Source organism: Rhyacophila brunnea, unplaced genomic scaffold (genome assembly GCF_057557595.1).
Source record: "Rhyacophila brunnea isolate RB1 unplaced genomic scaffold, BYU_Rbru_1.0 scaffold_22, whole genome shotgun sequence".
In the NCBI taxonomy this organism is placed as follows: domain Eukaryota; kingdom Metazoa; phylum Arthropoda; class Insecta; order Trichoptera; family Rhyacophilidae; genus Rhyacophila; species Rhyacophila brunnea.
In genome coordinates this window covers 34,896,614-34,911,029 of record NW_028232882.1, presented here as the reverse complement: position 1 = coordinate 34,911,029, position 14,416 = coordinate 34,896,614, and the positions used below count along the sequence as shown (strand labels likewise).

General features: G+C 42.8%; 2 protein-coding genes across 2 annotated transcripts; both read left to right on the top strand.

The window, feature by feature from the left end:
* Positions 1 to 26: 26 nt before the first annotated feature.
* LOC147070494 (protein CFDP2-like) lies at positions 27 to 758 on the top strand. Its single transcript, XM_085949540.1, has one exon. It carries the CDS (start codon positions 27 to 29, stop codon positions 756 to 758), a length of 732 nt encoding a protein of 243 aa, XP_085805666.1.
* A 122-nt stretch (positions 759 to 880) lies between these two features.
* LOC147070493 (uncharacterized) lies at positions 881 to 9,935 on the top strand. Its single transcript, XM_085949539.1, has 2 exons — positions 881 to 1,413; positions 9,773 to 9,935. The coding sequence occupies exons 1-2, from the start codon at positions 881 to 883 to the stop codon at positions 9,933 to 9,935; spliced, it is 696 nt and encodes a 231-aa protein (XP_085805665.1).
* The last annotated feature ends 4,481 nt before the right edge of the window (positions 9,936 to 14,416 follow it).

Genomic DNA, 14,416 nt, shown 5'->3' with positions numbered 1-14,416 from the left:
GTGGTGTGTTATGTCCAAATACCCCCATGAAACAAAAACAAAAATCTCGGCCCTTTTTCTCCGGAGGCCAACCTGACACTGATCACGGCAGCAATCAGCAAGGGAAGGCAGAGGGTGCTAAGAATCCACGGAAAGACGGTAACGGCTGCCTACCGATGACCATTGCCACCTATAACGCGAGAACATTATCCAGCAACGCCAAACTTCTAGAGCTCGAAGAACTCGAAAAAATCAATTGGGATGTTGTCGGACTCAGCGAGGTAAAACGACAAGGAGACGATATCGTCAATCTCCACAACGGACATGTACTCTGTTATAACGGGACTAATACCGGACGCACAAGCGGTGTCGGATTTTTAATCCACAGACTGTGGAAAGATCTCATAGTTGAATTTGATTTCTCCTCAGATAGAGTAGCAAGTTTAACACTTCAGCTCAACAAAAGATACCAGATTCTGCTTTTGCAAGTTTATGCGCCCACTCAAAACTCACCTGATGAAGAAGTGGAGGAGCTTTATTATGAAGAAATCAGTACGTTGAAAAATAAACGGAAATGTCACTTCACTATCATCATGGGGGACTTTAATGCACGAATCGGATCCCAACACCAGGATGATGTAGCGGTCGGGCACTTCGGACATGGCACCAGGGATGGCCGAGGAGACATGTTAGTGGAGTTTGCGGAAAACCACAATCTCTACATCATGAACTCATTCTTCAAAAAGAAGCCTTCCCGAAAGAGCTGGATAACATGCTAACGGCTTTCCAGGCTGAAAATGACCCCATCTCCCTACAAAAAACCGAAGCAATAACAAAAATTATTGTAGAATCTTTGGAAGAGACAGTCGCTGCTGTGGTTGAACGAGTAAGCAAACTTTCAATGGAGACGTTGGATCTTATGAAGCTGCATAGAAGTACGAAAAGCGAGCAACAAGTTGTAAATGATCTTGAGTACTCCATGCTGTGCAAAACTCTGCGTAAAAACATACGAGAAGATCTTCGTAAGTTCAATATGAACCTTGTAGAATCAATTGTTGCATCAGAAAGGAGCTTACATAAGAACAAGCAGCATCTGTCAATAGGGAGACGGCAGATCACGACACTAAAAGCGCAAGATGGAAGTATCGTGCGTAACTGGGATCATCTACTGGACACTGTTGTAGAGTTTTACAGCGCTCTATACAAAGATGACACTGACATCAATTCAGATCCTCCGGTGAACGGAGAATATGGAGATCCTCTTCCCAAGGTTACTACCACAGAGGTGGAATATGCTATAATGTGCATGAAGAGTGGGAAAGCCCCGGGAGAAGATGGGCTGACTATCGATGTTCTCAAACGGGCCGGGAGGACTGTGAGTGAAGTACTCTCACGTCTGTTGACGTCTTGTCTGGACGAAGAGAACATCCCAGAGTCATGGAAAAATGCTTCCATTATTATTCTCCATAAGAAAGGAGACACTGAAGATCTGAAAAACTATCGACCAATTAGTCTACTGCCAATTCTGTATAAGGTTTTCACGAAAATACTCTCAAACCATCTCGAAACAGTTTTAGACGAGAACCAAGCAAGCCGGATTCAGAAGAGGCTACAGTACTATGGATCATATACAGGTCGTCAGGGAAATCATAGAGCGCTACCAGGAGTAGAAACTGCCATTATATCTTGGTTTTATAGACTATGAAAAGGCGTTTGATTCCATCAAAAAATTCTCAATTATAGACGCCCTTAGCAACCAAGGAATTTCCAGACGCTATATAAACATCATCATCAGCCTGAATCTATCCACTGCTGGATGAAGGCCTCTTCAAGTTGCTTCCACTTCTCTCGGTCCTGTGCATTGCGTTGCCACGTACTTCCGCAGAACTTTATCATTTCATCGATCCAGCGGCCTCTAGGTCTACCTTGTGGACGTTTTGTACTTCTTGGATACCACTGGATGACTAGATTTGTCCAACAATTGTCTCTTCTTCGAGCTATGTGTCCAGCCCATCTCCATTTAAGGCTTTTAATAAACTCTATTACATCGCAAACCCTTGTCTGCTTCCTTATCCACTCATTCCTCTTTTTGTCCTTTCGCGTTATGCCCAGCATGCACCTCTCCATACCACGTTGTGCTACTCTAAGTTTCTGGATCTCTCTTTTACTTAGGGTCCATGTTTCACACGCATATGTCATCACGGGAAGCACACACTGGTTGAACACTTTGCGCTTTAGGCACAGTGGAAGGTCACTTTTGAAGACATTATTCAGGCGGCCAAAAGCACTCCAGCCTAGCTTTACTCTGCGAACAATTTCATCAAATATACATCGGGTGGGCAAAGGCTGACTATGGCCTCAATGATGTATACCGATGCCAATAGGTATACTTCTAAAAAATGTTGAGACGCCACTGTCCAAGAAAGTCAGCAAATCCTATCTCTAGCCTCCGCGTGGCGTCCCCCGGGCAATGCAGATAATGTGCTGTATAACGCAACATAATATCTGTAGCCAATAGAGAAGGGTGCAAGGCGAAACTCTGGCGCCTTAAAACGAGAGACCTTTGGCTACGGGAAGGATCACCCAGACAGAAAAACCACACACCAACCCGTCTGGACAGCGTGGTGTGTTATGTCCAAAACCTTCATATGAAAACAAAAACTTCTAGAACCCGGCCCTCATTCTCCGGAGGCCAACCTGATACTGATCACGGCAGCGATCAGCGAAGGAAGGCAGAGGGTGCTAAAAATCCCCGGAGACCCGGAAAAGGCTGCCAACAGATGACCATTGCTACATATAACGCAAGAACATTGTCCAGCGATGCCAAACTTGTAGAGTTTCAAGAAGAGCTCCGGAATATCCACTGGGATGTTGTCGGACTCAGCGAAGTAAGGCGTAAAGGTGAGAGTATTATTACTTTACAAAGCGGACATGTGCTGTACTCCAAAGGAACCGATGAAGGACGCACGAGCGGTGTTGGATTTGTTGTCAACAAAGCCTGGAGGGACCGCATAGTCGAGTTCAACTGCATTTCTGACAGGGTCGCAAGCGTGATACTTAAAATCAATGCTAGGTACCGCATTCAGATTTTGCAAGTATATGCTCCGACACAGAGCTATCCTGATGAAAAAGTGGAAGAGTTTTACGAGGAAATAACATCCTTGAAAAATAAAAGTAAATGCCACTTCAACATCATAATGGGAGATTTCAATGCACGTATTGGATCATACCAAAGAGATGACGTAGCGGTCGGACATTTCGGACATGGCTCAAGGGATGGTAGAGGGGACATGCTTGTGGAGTTTGCTGAAACCAACAATCTTCACATCATGAATTCCTTTTTTCAACATAAACCTACACGTAAATGGACGTGGAGAAGCCCGACAGGAAGGACCAGCGAAATCGATTACATCCTCACTGACAGAAAATATACATTTTTAAACTGTAAGGTGATCAATCAGTTTAACACCGGCAGTGATCACCGGATGGTGAGATGTAAGATAAGATTGAACGTCAAATCAGAAAGATCCAAACTGCAGAAGAAGTCAAATGCTCGCGTATACCTGCAGAACAATACTGAATTCCAAAATGAACTCAAAAATGCACTATCGGCTTTCTTAGATGAGAACGAAACCGTTTCCCTATCCAACGCGGAGGATATAACGAATATTATTCTACAATGTGCAGAAAAAACAGGCGTAAAAAGCTCAGAAGTTACACCTTCCACCAAGCTTTCGAAGGCAACATTGAATCTTATGGAGCAGAGATGGAAAACCAAGAGCGATAGACAGGCGCAAAACGATATGGAGTTTTCATCACTTTGCAAAACCCTCCGAAGGAAGATTAGAGAAGACCTTCGTAAATTCAATGTAAACCTCATACAAGCAATTGTGAAAGCAGGCAGAAGTTTAAACAAAAACAAGCAATGCTTGTCGATAGGAAAACGTCAAATCACAGCACTAAAAGCAAAAGATGGTTCTATCGTCAGAAATTGGGAACACTTGTTAAGCCGAGTTGAAGAGTTCTACAGCGATCTCTACAGTGATGACACTGACAATACGACTATAGACTTAGATCTTCAGAGAAATGGAAATTCGGAAGACCATACTCCCGAAATTACATCCTGGGAAGTAACCCATGCTTTAAATTACATGAAAAGTGGGAAAGCCCCCGGGGAAGACGGTTTAACGATAGATATCCTCAAAAAAGCAGGAAAGGATGCAAATGAAGTACTTGCACAATTGTTCACAGCCTGCATATGCAAAGAGGATGTCCCAGAGGTATGGAAAAATGCCAGCATTGTCATTCTTCACAAAAAAGGTGACAGAGAAGACCTAGCAAATTATCGTCCAATAAGTCTACTCCCTATTCTCTACAAGACGTTCACAAAAATTCTCTCAAACCGTCTGCAAAATGTACTAGACGAGAACCAACCGAGAGAACAAGCCGGATTTAGAGGAGGATACAGCACTATGGACCATATCCAAGTCGTCAGAGAAATCATAGAGCGGTACCAGGAATACAAACTGCCACTATGCATGGGTTTTATAGACTATGAGAAGGCGTTTGATTCGATAAAGAAATGTTCAATACTCGACGCACTCAGAAAACAAGGAATCCCTGGACGCTATATAAATATTTTCAATAATATATACAGTAGCGCAACAGCATCTGTAAATCTCCATAAACCATCGCGCAGATTTCCTATCAGCAAAGGAGTCCGACAAGGTGATACAATCTCACCTAAACTATTTACAGCTACCCTTGAAGACTTATTCAGGCAACTTGACTGGAATGACAAAGGGATCCCCATAAATGGAGAATACCTGAGTCATCTGCGCTTTGCCGATGACATAGTAATTTTCTCGCAAGACTCAGAAGACCTCCAAAGCAGAATGCAGGAACTCGCTGAAGTAAGCAACAAAGTAGGTTTGAAAATAAATGTAACAAAGACGAAAGTCATGTTCAACTGCTTTGCAGGCCAAAAAGAGATCCTCATCAATGGCACTCAGCTCGAACAGGTGAAAAGCTACATCTATCTGGGACAACAAGTATCTATATAAACATATTGAACAGTATATACAGTGATGCCACAGCATGCGTGAAACTCCACAAACGGTCGTGTAAATTTCCCATTAACAAACTAAAGGTGTCCGGAAAAGTGATACCATTTCACCTAAACTATTCATCGCTACTCTTGAGGACGTATTTAGGAAACTTGATTCGAAGGAAAAAGGTGTTCCAATTAATGGGGAGCACCTCAGTCACCTGCGCTTTGCAGATGATATTGTTATACTCTCACAAGACCCGAAAGACCTCCAAGGTAGAATTCAAGAACTCGCGGATATCAGTCAAACGGTCGGTCTAAAGATAAATGTCTCAAAGACAAAAGTGATGAGTAACTGTTTTTCGGACCCTGCGATTATCTGTATTTCTGGCACCCAACTCGAGCAAGTCATCAGCTACGTCTATCTCGGACAGCAGGTGTCCATAGACGGAAGGACGCACGATGAAATTGCTCGAAGAACAAAGTTGGGATGGACTGCTTTCGGACGTCTGAATAGTATTTTCAAGAGTGACCTACCATTATGTCTTAAGCGTAGGTTGTTCAACCAATGTGTGCTACCCGTGCTCACGTATGGCTGCTAGACGTGGACCCTCAACACGAGAGATGTCCAAAGGCTAAGAGTCACACAGCGAGGCACGGAAAGGTGTATGTTGGGCATCACGCGAAAGGACCGTAAGATAAACGAATGGGTTAGGAAGCAGACAAGAGTACGCGATGTAATAGACGTTGCCAAACAGCTGAAATGGAGATGGGCGGGGCACATTGCTCGCCGAAAGGACGGCCGCTGGACAAATGCCGTCATCCAGTGGTACCCAAGGGGCACGAAACGGCCACAGGGTCGCCCTAAAAGCCGCTGGATTGACGAACTGGTAAAGTTCGGCGGAAATACGTGGCAGCGAACGACACAGGACCGAAACAGTTGGAGAAAGCTTGGGGTGGCCTTCCAACAGTGGGTTGACCCCGGCTGATGATGATATTATTATCAGGGAAAAGTGAAAAAAATATTCTTAAATTAAATGTTAATAAATAGGTACCTAGGTAATGAAAGAAGTTTTACCTACCAATAAAACTCTTATTATTCATGTTGAATTTGACGTCCTTAAGTCATTGTTGTAGGGTTTGCTCTTCCTTCTTCGCGTAAGGTGTTTTTCTACTAATTTAATTTTCTTTTTTCTTGTCGTTGGTCATTCCTCCCTTTTTTATTTACTGGTCATACCCGCGCGTCCGTTTTTTTTATGTATGGAGTTTGGGACTCCTTTGTCTTCATTATGATATGGCTCAAGGAACCAGGAAAAAGTTACCTAGACTTCAAAGTCAAGGTGAATAATAAGAGTTTTATTGGTAGGTAAAACTCCTTTCATTATTCGAATTTGACTTTGAAGTCCTTGAGAAATCTGTTTGTTATCACCTGGTGTTGGGTGTGCCAAATGCCTGTATGTGACAATGATTCATTGACGAGGTATAGACCATCGTGACGTTCAATGTATAGGGTTGAATAGAGAAGTTAATTGGTTCTTTTCCCCTTGTGATGGTGGTGTGTCCATCGTTCTCTGGTAGTTGTCGTAAAATATCGACTCACTACGCCAGTTACCTCTCTTTAAGATAACATCTATTGGGTATATTTACAGTTTAAGGAAGCCACCACTGAGCGGACACTGCCTGGTGGTTCTTTTACCCCTGCTTCTAACAGTGCTGACCTTATCCAATTCCCTATAACTGTACTGGTGGCTGGTTTTGGTGGTCCTCTTGAAGATATAAATAATTCCGAAATATCCCCACCTTCCTCTCTCTTTGGGTTTGACATACAGACGAGTTTCCGTAACCAGAATACTGGGTCGATGTTTTGACACGTGGAAGCGCTTAGCTTCTATTCCGATTGACGATGCTTGGCGATATCTGTCTTTGCGCCAAACATTGGCCATACAATTATGTGGTCACCTTTATTCACTAATCCATTGTCAACTATTACTGAGTAGTGTGAGGTCATGAACCCTTCGTCCCGATGCGAGAAGCAGCCGAGTAGCTGTCCTGCGAGACGTTTCGTATAGGTTGTATTCCACCGGTGTTGTTTTCCTAAGATGATCTAGGTACCTACCACACGTCCTGGATCCCAAACCTGTAGTTTGACGGGTTTGGTTTTATGTACCGAAATTGCCTTTGACATATTGTTTTGTACTACCACGTTGATGGTGATATCTCCAATGATGATTGGTTTGCAAAATGTGGCTATGGCTAACTTATGCACCAGGATGGTGTTGTACGACAAACCCTCCGTGTTGTGCAAGTAGCCTAGATATCTGGCCAATTCCATTGGTTGAGGGCTATTATGATCCATTAGATTCGTGTTACACCATGTCATTGTCTTCCATTTGTTCCAAGCTGGTTTGTAAGTTTTTAGAGTCGAAGGCCGCAATCTGGAAGTAAGAAGTGCCCTTTCTTCCACCATTCAATTTGATGTTACTTCACTCCACCAGAAATTAACCATAGTTAAAGGGACAGGTCCTGGGTCCTTGGAGGTGGACGGTTGGTCTCCGTACCTACTAGTGTCGTATGTAGGTGAGGTATTGTATAAGGAGGTACTATCGCCCTTTTTCGTAAGTCCACTCCCCAAAAGCATTGTTTCCAGCTCGGTGCCACTAGTAAGTACTTCCCTTTTGCTGAGTTCAGGTGCGCTAGAACTCGTGAAAGTAAGTTTGGTGGGGAAAATATCCACGCCAGTCTGAAGTCCTATACTCGGCTGAAGGCATCGTGAAACAGTGCGCCACTGTAACGTCTCGTGAGACGTACGTTGCAATGACATGTGCTGTTTCGCTTGTGAATAAATCCACCTAAGGAAATCCCCATCTTTGTAACAGAGGGGTGGTTGTGGTCAGTGGCGCACCCAGGATTTAATATTGGGGGGGGGGGGGGCAAGGAGGAGAATGTAAATTAGTCACATAGGCTCTTTCTTCTTCATATAATTATTTTTACAAATTTTAACAATACACGGCGGTATATTTCTACAGTTTCTCCTAGTTTTTATTAAATTGGAGGCATAACGGCAGTAACCGTTGAGCGTGTCATCAGCAACTGGCGGATTGGAAGTGACTAACAGCGACCATGCTGGACATGTGCGCCTAGTATGCTAAAGCATTACTCAAATATTATCGGCTGTGCTGCCCGCTTGGTCTAGAGAGCTACAATATTTATGCCGAATTCCACTGAAAAAATGTTCTCTTGACTTACACTACCACCAACTAGTGGGTGAAAGTGGGTGTAGTCGTTCTTTTCACCGAGTGTTTATCGTCGAACGTTTGGTTTTTTAATATTGAGGTTCCAAAATATTAATTGAAAATAGACAAAAAAAAAGTATAAGTGCATTTAACTTATACACAAACCTACTCAACCATAGCCTAATTTCTCGTTTATCGGTATTTTGTTTATTGCACTCGGTGTACTGTTACACCCCCGAATGGTCCCCATTTGGGGATGTCTCTGTGTATCTGGAGAGGCCCGAGTCGGTATCAAATCCAACAAATAGTAAGGGTTGATTGCGAAAATAATTTATTAAATAATGTTAAATATCTGACCGGCAACATTGTCTGAATGCCGCTAAAAAAATACGAATGGCAACGCCGCATTTGTACGGCTCGTAAGCGACTGTTTGTTTTAGCGGGAGAAGCATTTTTGACAGCAACGCAGTAAGCAGTGTTAACCTCGCTATCCGACAAAACCATAAATTGAAAATAATTTGTATAAAAATGTAACCTTTTGAATATATTAACGTAAATATACCTTACCGTTTCCAACACAATTCCGGTGTGTTATTTGTTCACCTCCAAGTCCTTCCAAGGGCCCTTTGCCCCCCCCCCCTGGGTGCGCCACTGGTTGAGGTGTTGATGAGGTGCCACGCAGTTGTAATTTCTGCGGAGGTATTGTGCAGTAAACGTGATGTTGGCTCGACTGGTAAATACTAGTATCTGTCGGCATGGATTTAGGAGGGAGACAGATTTTGTGCCGCCCTCGTTGATGATGTATGCCACCACTGTGTTGTTGTCTATCTGCAGAAGCAGATCTGATCCTATGATTGCTTGTACCCGAGATTGCATTGCAAACATTTCCTTCCTGTTGGAATGCCATGCCATGCTAACTGGTCTTGTTTCCACGTACCTGATAGGTGGTGTTCATTCAATTGGGCTCCCCAGCCTGTGTCGGCTGCGTCTATCGTCAGGAAGTGATTGAATGTCGTTCTGTGTGTCAACTCTGAGGATCCTATCACCTGGAGCCACCACATGATGTCCTGTCAGGCCTGTGGTGGGATTGTCGCCTATTGGTGAGAATGGAACGTCGACAATATTGATGACTGGAGCTTTGTAGCCGTCGGCAATGCAACCTTGCTCGTGGAGGTAGGATGCGAAATTAAGTCGCCCCAGAAGGGATTAAACATGTACCTGTCTGAGGGACCAATAATTGCCTTTTTGTACCTGCGTTAGCAGCTGATGGTGACGGAGTGTTACACACTTCTCCGGCGACAGAAACCTCCGCTTGTTGTGTGTGTCCCACGTGATGTCCAGGAACCCTCATTGTTGGCTTGGGATCAGACAGGATATTTTTATATTTATTAACCACCCTAAAGACTGTAGGAAGGTTATCCTGTTTTCTACCTGAACCGAGACTGTTTCTCGGATTGGTTGGATACTAAGAAGTCACCTAGGTAAGTGAATATTCTCAGCCATTCTTTTGTAGGCGTTCGGCGACCCAATTGGTCAGGGATGCAAATATAATCAGAGCGGCTGACAGCACGAACGGGAGACACGAGAATTGTAGGAGCTCCCTCGGTAGCCTAGTCGAAGGAATCGACGATGTTGAGAAACATGGGTATCTGGCAGTGGCGAAGGCTCCATACTAAGCGATTATTTAAAGCTTACCTTCTATTTTCAAGTATTTAATTTAAATAAATAAATATCTATATTGTCTAGGACTAGGTTATAATAAAAATATTGATTCTCATCTATCGTCGGTATTTAGAAGTAGAGCGTTTAATTTAGTCAAGTTTCGAATCAAAAATAAATGACGGAACGTCACAGCGTGAGTGCTATTTTTAGAATTATGTCGACATAATCCAAGCCGAATTTTCTACCGCAATTCAGTTGCCAACTTCATACATGTCTGCGTTTTTGTTCCAGACTTGGAAGCGTTACAGGACAAGCTTACGCGCTATGTTGATTTGTTTATTGTCGATGATTATCTTTTTTAAGCAAATAATAAATAATAAGGATGATTAAAAAAAAACTATTGTGTTCGATCACATATAATTTATAAATTGTTATTAAAAATAAATATTGTATTAATTCGCGATTATTATTTAGGTTACTTCAGTCATAGACAAACATAACATGCTATTCACTGACATTTCAAAGCGGTGATAAGGTTTTATTTTATAATATAAAATTTAGTGTATTACTGTGTTTTGAATGTGGATAAATTATCTCATATTGTACCGAAATCATTCGCCAGTGCTTTAAATATATAGGTATTTATTAAATTGTCTAGTGTCCCGATCGAAGATGTGCGAATGATTGCATTTAAAAAAAATCATTCCCGAGTTTGACGTTTCTTCAAAAATTAAAAATTATCAAACTTGACCTTCCAAGGGTTCATTTAGATTTGAATACAGCAAAAAAACTTATATTAGACATTTTCACAACAATTTATAAGATAAATATTTGTTTTTAACTGGCAGTTATACATTAAACAAACTTTTTTGTTGGCGATGCGTATTGTTTGCTAAAGAAAAGTCTGCGTAGAACTTTACTGCCATAAGTGATTTAAATAATTTGACAAATTCAGCGGTGAAACCTATGACCAGTGTGTCGTTGTCATTAGTGTGCACCTATTCATCAATAGTAATATCGTAAGTATTATCTTCTTCTTTCGGGTAAGTTACCTGACAAGTGTGCTCTTTTTCTCTGATCTCCACAGCTTACCTCTTTCCAAAAGTCACCCTTCGCCACTGGTGCCTGGAGGTACGCCTGGCTTAGATCTATTATTACTAGCTAGTCTTCTTTTTGTAAGAAGGCTGGAACCTCGTAATGGTGAATTAGTTTGAATGGCTTTGGCTGTATGAACGCATTCAAATGCTTTCGGTTGAAAACAGGGCATAGGGTCCCGTCCTGTTTCTTGATCAGAAACAGGATTGAGAGAAAACTGGGGGTTGGACCCGCTTCTTCTAGAACCCCTGAGTTCTCTAAGTCCTCGATCTCGGGGGTGACCTCTGCTGATTGTTGCGTTTGAAATTCTTTCCGTAAAAGTAAAGAAGGACTTACCAATGTGTCCGCACAAAAGGTATGCGGGCTACGGTTATTATTTTTACCAATGTTGGGGGGAGGTACACTACGCCATCCAGACTCCCCGAAAGTCTCTTAGGCGGCCCTCAATGTTGTTGGTCGTCCAGATGCGGTCACCTCCGCTTAGAGTACGGATCCCTGGTGGAGCCCGTACCTCCGATGGGGAACTCCCTTCCCACAGGACGTCGCCCCTAGGGAGAACTCCGGCCATAATGTAAGTTCGAGGGCCTTCCGGGACTCTGAGCTCGGAGGAATACTTGATAGTGCCTCCTGAGTGAAGGACTTCACTGAAGACGAAATCACCTGGTGCCGAGCTTGCATAATCTCGGCGCGCTTCCCGGTAAGGATCTGAGTCATGTCCTTGCAAATTTTATTATGCGTTGTCTCCAAACCCTCTTCTATTTTTAGGTACAAGCCCATCACTGTTATGATGTTTTGAGGATTGGTTGCCCAATCCACTCACTCTTGCATACCCTTCCAGAAGCTGTCCCGTTGGGAAAAACATCGCATTCTGCGGTGGTCCTCTCCGTGAGGTGGTAATATATAAAGTAGCGCAACAACATCTCCATAAACCATCGCGCATTTCCTTTTAGCAAAAGAGTCCGACAAGGTGATACAATCTCACCTAAACTATTTACAGCTACACTTGAAGACTTATTTAGAGAACTTGACTGGAATGATGCGGGCCCCCATAAATGGAGAATACGTGAGTCATCTGCGCTTTCCCGATGACAGTAAATAGAAGTTTTCAAGACTCAGAAGACCTCCAAAACAGAATGCAGGAACTCGCTGGAGTAAGCAACAAAGTAGGCTTGAAAATAAATATGTCAAAGAAGAAAGTCATGTTCATGTGCTTTGCGGGCCAAAAAGAGATCCTCATCAATGGCATTCAGCTCGAACAGGTGAAAAACTACATCTATCTGGCACAACAAGTCTCTATAGATGGATGTATATTTGATGAAATTGTTCGCAGAGTAAAGCTAGGCTGGAGTGCTTTTCGCCGCCTGAATAATTTCTTCAAAAATGACCTCCCACTGTGCCTAAAGTGCAAAGTGTGCAACCAGTGTGTACTTCCCGTAATCACATGCGTGTGAAACATGGACCCCAAGTAAAAGAGAGATCCAGAAACTTAGAGTAGCATAACGTGGAATGGAAAGGTGCATGCTGGGCATAACGCAAACGGACAAAAAGAAGAATGAGTGGATAAGGGAACAGACAAGGATTAATGATGTGATAGAGTTTGCTAAAAACCCCAAATGGAAATGGGCTGGACACATAGGTCGAAGAAAGAACAACAGTTGGACAAATTTATTCATCCAGTGGTATCCAAGAGGTAATAGATCTAGAAGCCGCTGGATCGATGAAATGATAAAGTTCTGCGGAAAAACTTGGCAACGCAACGCACAGGGACGAGAGAAGTGGAATCAACTTGGAGATTAGAGAGGCCTTCATCCAGCAGTGAATAGATTCAGGCTGGTGATGATGATGAATACATAATAAAATTTTAAAAATAATGTGTTTTGCTTTGTTATATTTATACCTATAATTTTTTTTAACTTATAATTTGTTTTATTTTGGATAGGTAAATAAGATACATATCCACATTTAACAAAATATCTTTAGAGGCAGAAGGATGCAAATCCACACTACGTTTTTTATTTTATTTTTTTAGATATAAAATTGTATTATATTTATTCTTTTCTTACATATTCCAGAAGTACTAATTAGAATACAAAAAATAATGATCATTATATTTATATTTTCTTAGAAGTTATGAATATTCGTTTAAAATAAAAATTGTTTTTTGGCTCTCCTGAACAATTGGGTATTTGGCACTTGCATCCGTCTGCCTCTGAGGTGCAGATATTATAGTATAGAATTGTTCCGTTGTCTAGGCAGCGAATTTATTATTGTCGGCCATTTGCAATTCCTTACGTAAACAAACTATTAAATGTTAGAGTGACATTTTTAGTAAGTAGTATCACTCCCCTCCATTTTGGTAAGAGAATTTCTCAACTGTCACTTTGTGTTTTGTTTTCTTTTTTATCGTCTGTATTTGGGATGAAGGTGGATAATTGACACACCGGAATTGTGATGGAAAACGGCGAGTTTATTTACGTTTATTATACTATATGGTTACATTTTTTAATAATTTAATTCTACGGAGGGCGAAATGTACGCGTTCGCGATTTTGCTGCTTGTCGCGATCTGCGCGCCATCTTGAAAAATCATTCCCAACGGTTTTTTTTCTTGGGCGACGTTGCATATCTCCAACGGTCAAAGACAATGTTGCCAGCCGACTTTTAACAGTATTTATTTTCGTAATCAGCGCTTTATTATTTGTTGGCTTTGATACCGATTCGGGCGTCTCCAGATACACAAAGACATCCCCAAATGGGGACCATACGGGGGTGTCACAAGCGCACCTCTCCGGAAAGGCCCGAATGGGGATCGGGCCAACTAAGGGCTGATTACGATAGCGTGTGTAACTGGACAGTGCGGCGGCTTGATAAGGGGTGGTTGCGTCTCTAGACGTTGAAGGATCGAAGCCCTCCCGGTACGTCGGCGGCTGGAGAGACTCGGATGCAGCACTGTAGCATAGTGGTTCGCGGTTCCCAGGCCTACCGTAAAGCTGCTGAGAGAGGAGGGCGTCGCGCCCAGCCCTCTCAACACCCTCGGACCGTCGGCAACCGGAGAGTTTCGGATGCAGCACTACGCCGCTTTGTGGGCGTAGTGGTTCGCTGCTCCCCATGTCTACCGTACGGGCGGATGCTGAGAGAGGACGTCGCACCCAGCCTTCCCAACAGCGACCGTCCGAAAATCAGTCGATCCCTCACAAAAATGCATACCGGCGCATTACTCGACCCCTTTTTGCTCGTTTGCCCTGCCGTGGCTATCGAATTACACGCACTGCACTGATATTATACAAATATAATATGCAGAAAACTTAATTTAATACTTAAAATGGCTTTAAAGTTCATAAAAATAATTAAAAAAATATATCAGGGCCCGAAATGGACCGGAACGCCATTCTGCCCCATAC

What these genes read in the sequence shown, in the direction of transcription:
- LOC147070494 (XM_085949540.1), top strand. Translation starts at nt 27, where the DNA reads ATGAAACAAAAACAAAAATCTCGGCCCTTTTTCTCCGGAGGCCAACCT.
- LOC147070493 (XM_085949539.1), top strand. Translation starts at nt 881, where the DNA reads ATGGAGACGTTGGATCTTATGAAGCTGCATAGAAGTACGAAAAGCGAG. An exon ending in GACGAAGAGAACATCCCAGA is followed by an intron (nt 1,414 to 9,772) that starts GTCATGGAAAAA and finishes ATTCTTTTGTAG; the next exon opens with GCGTTCGGCGACCCAATTGG.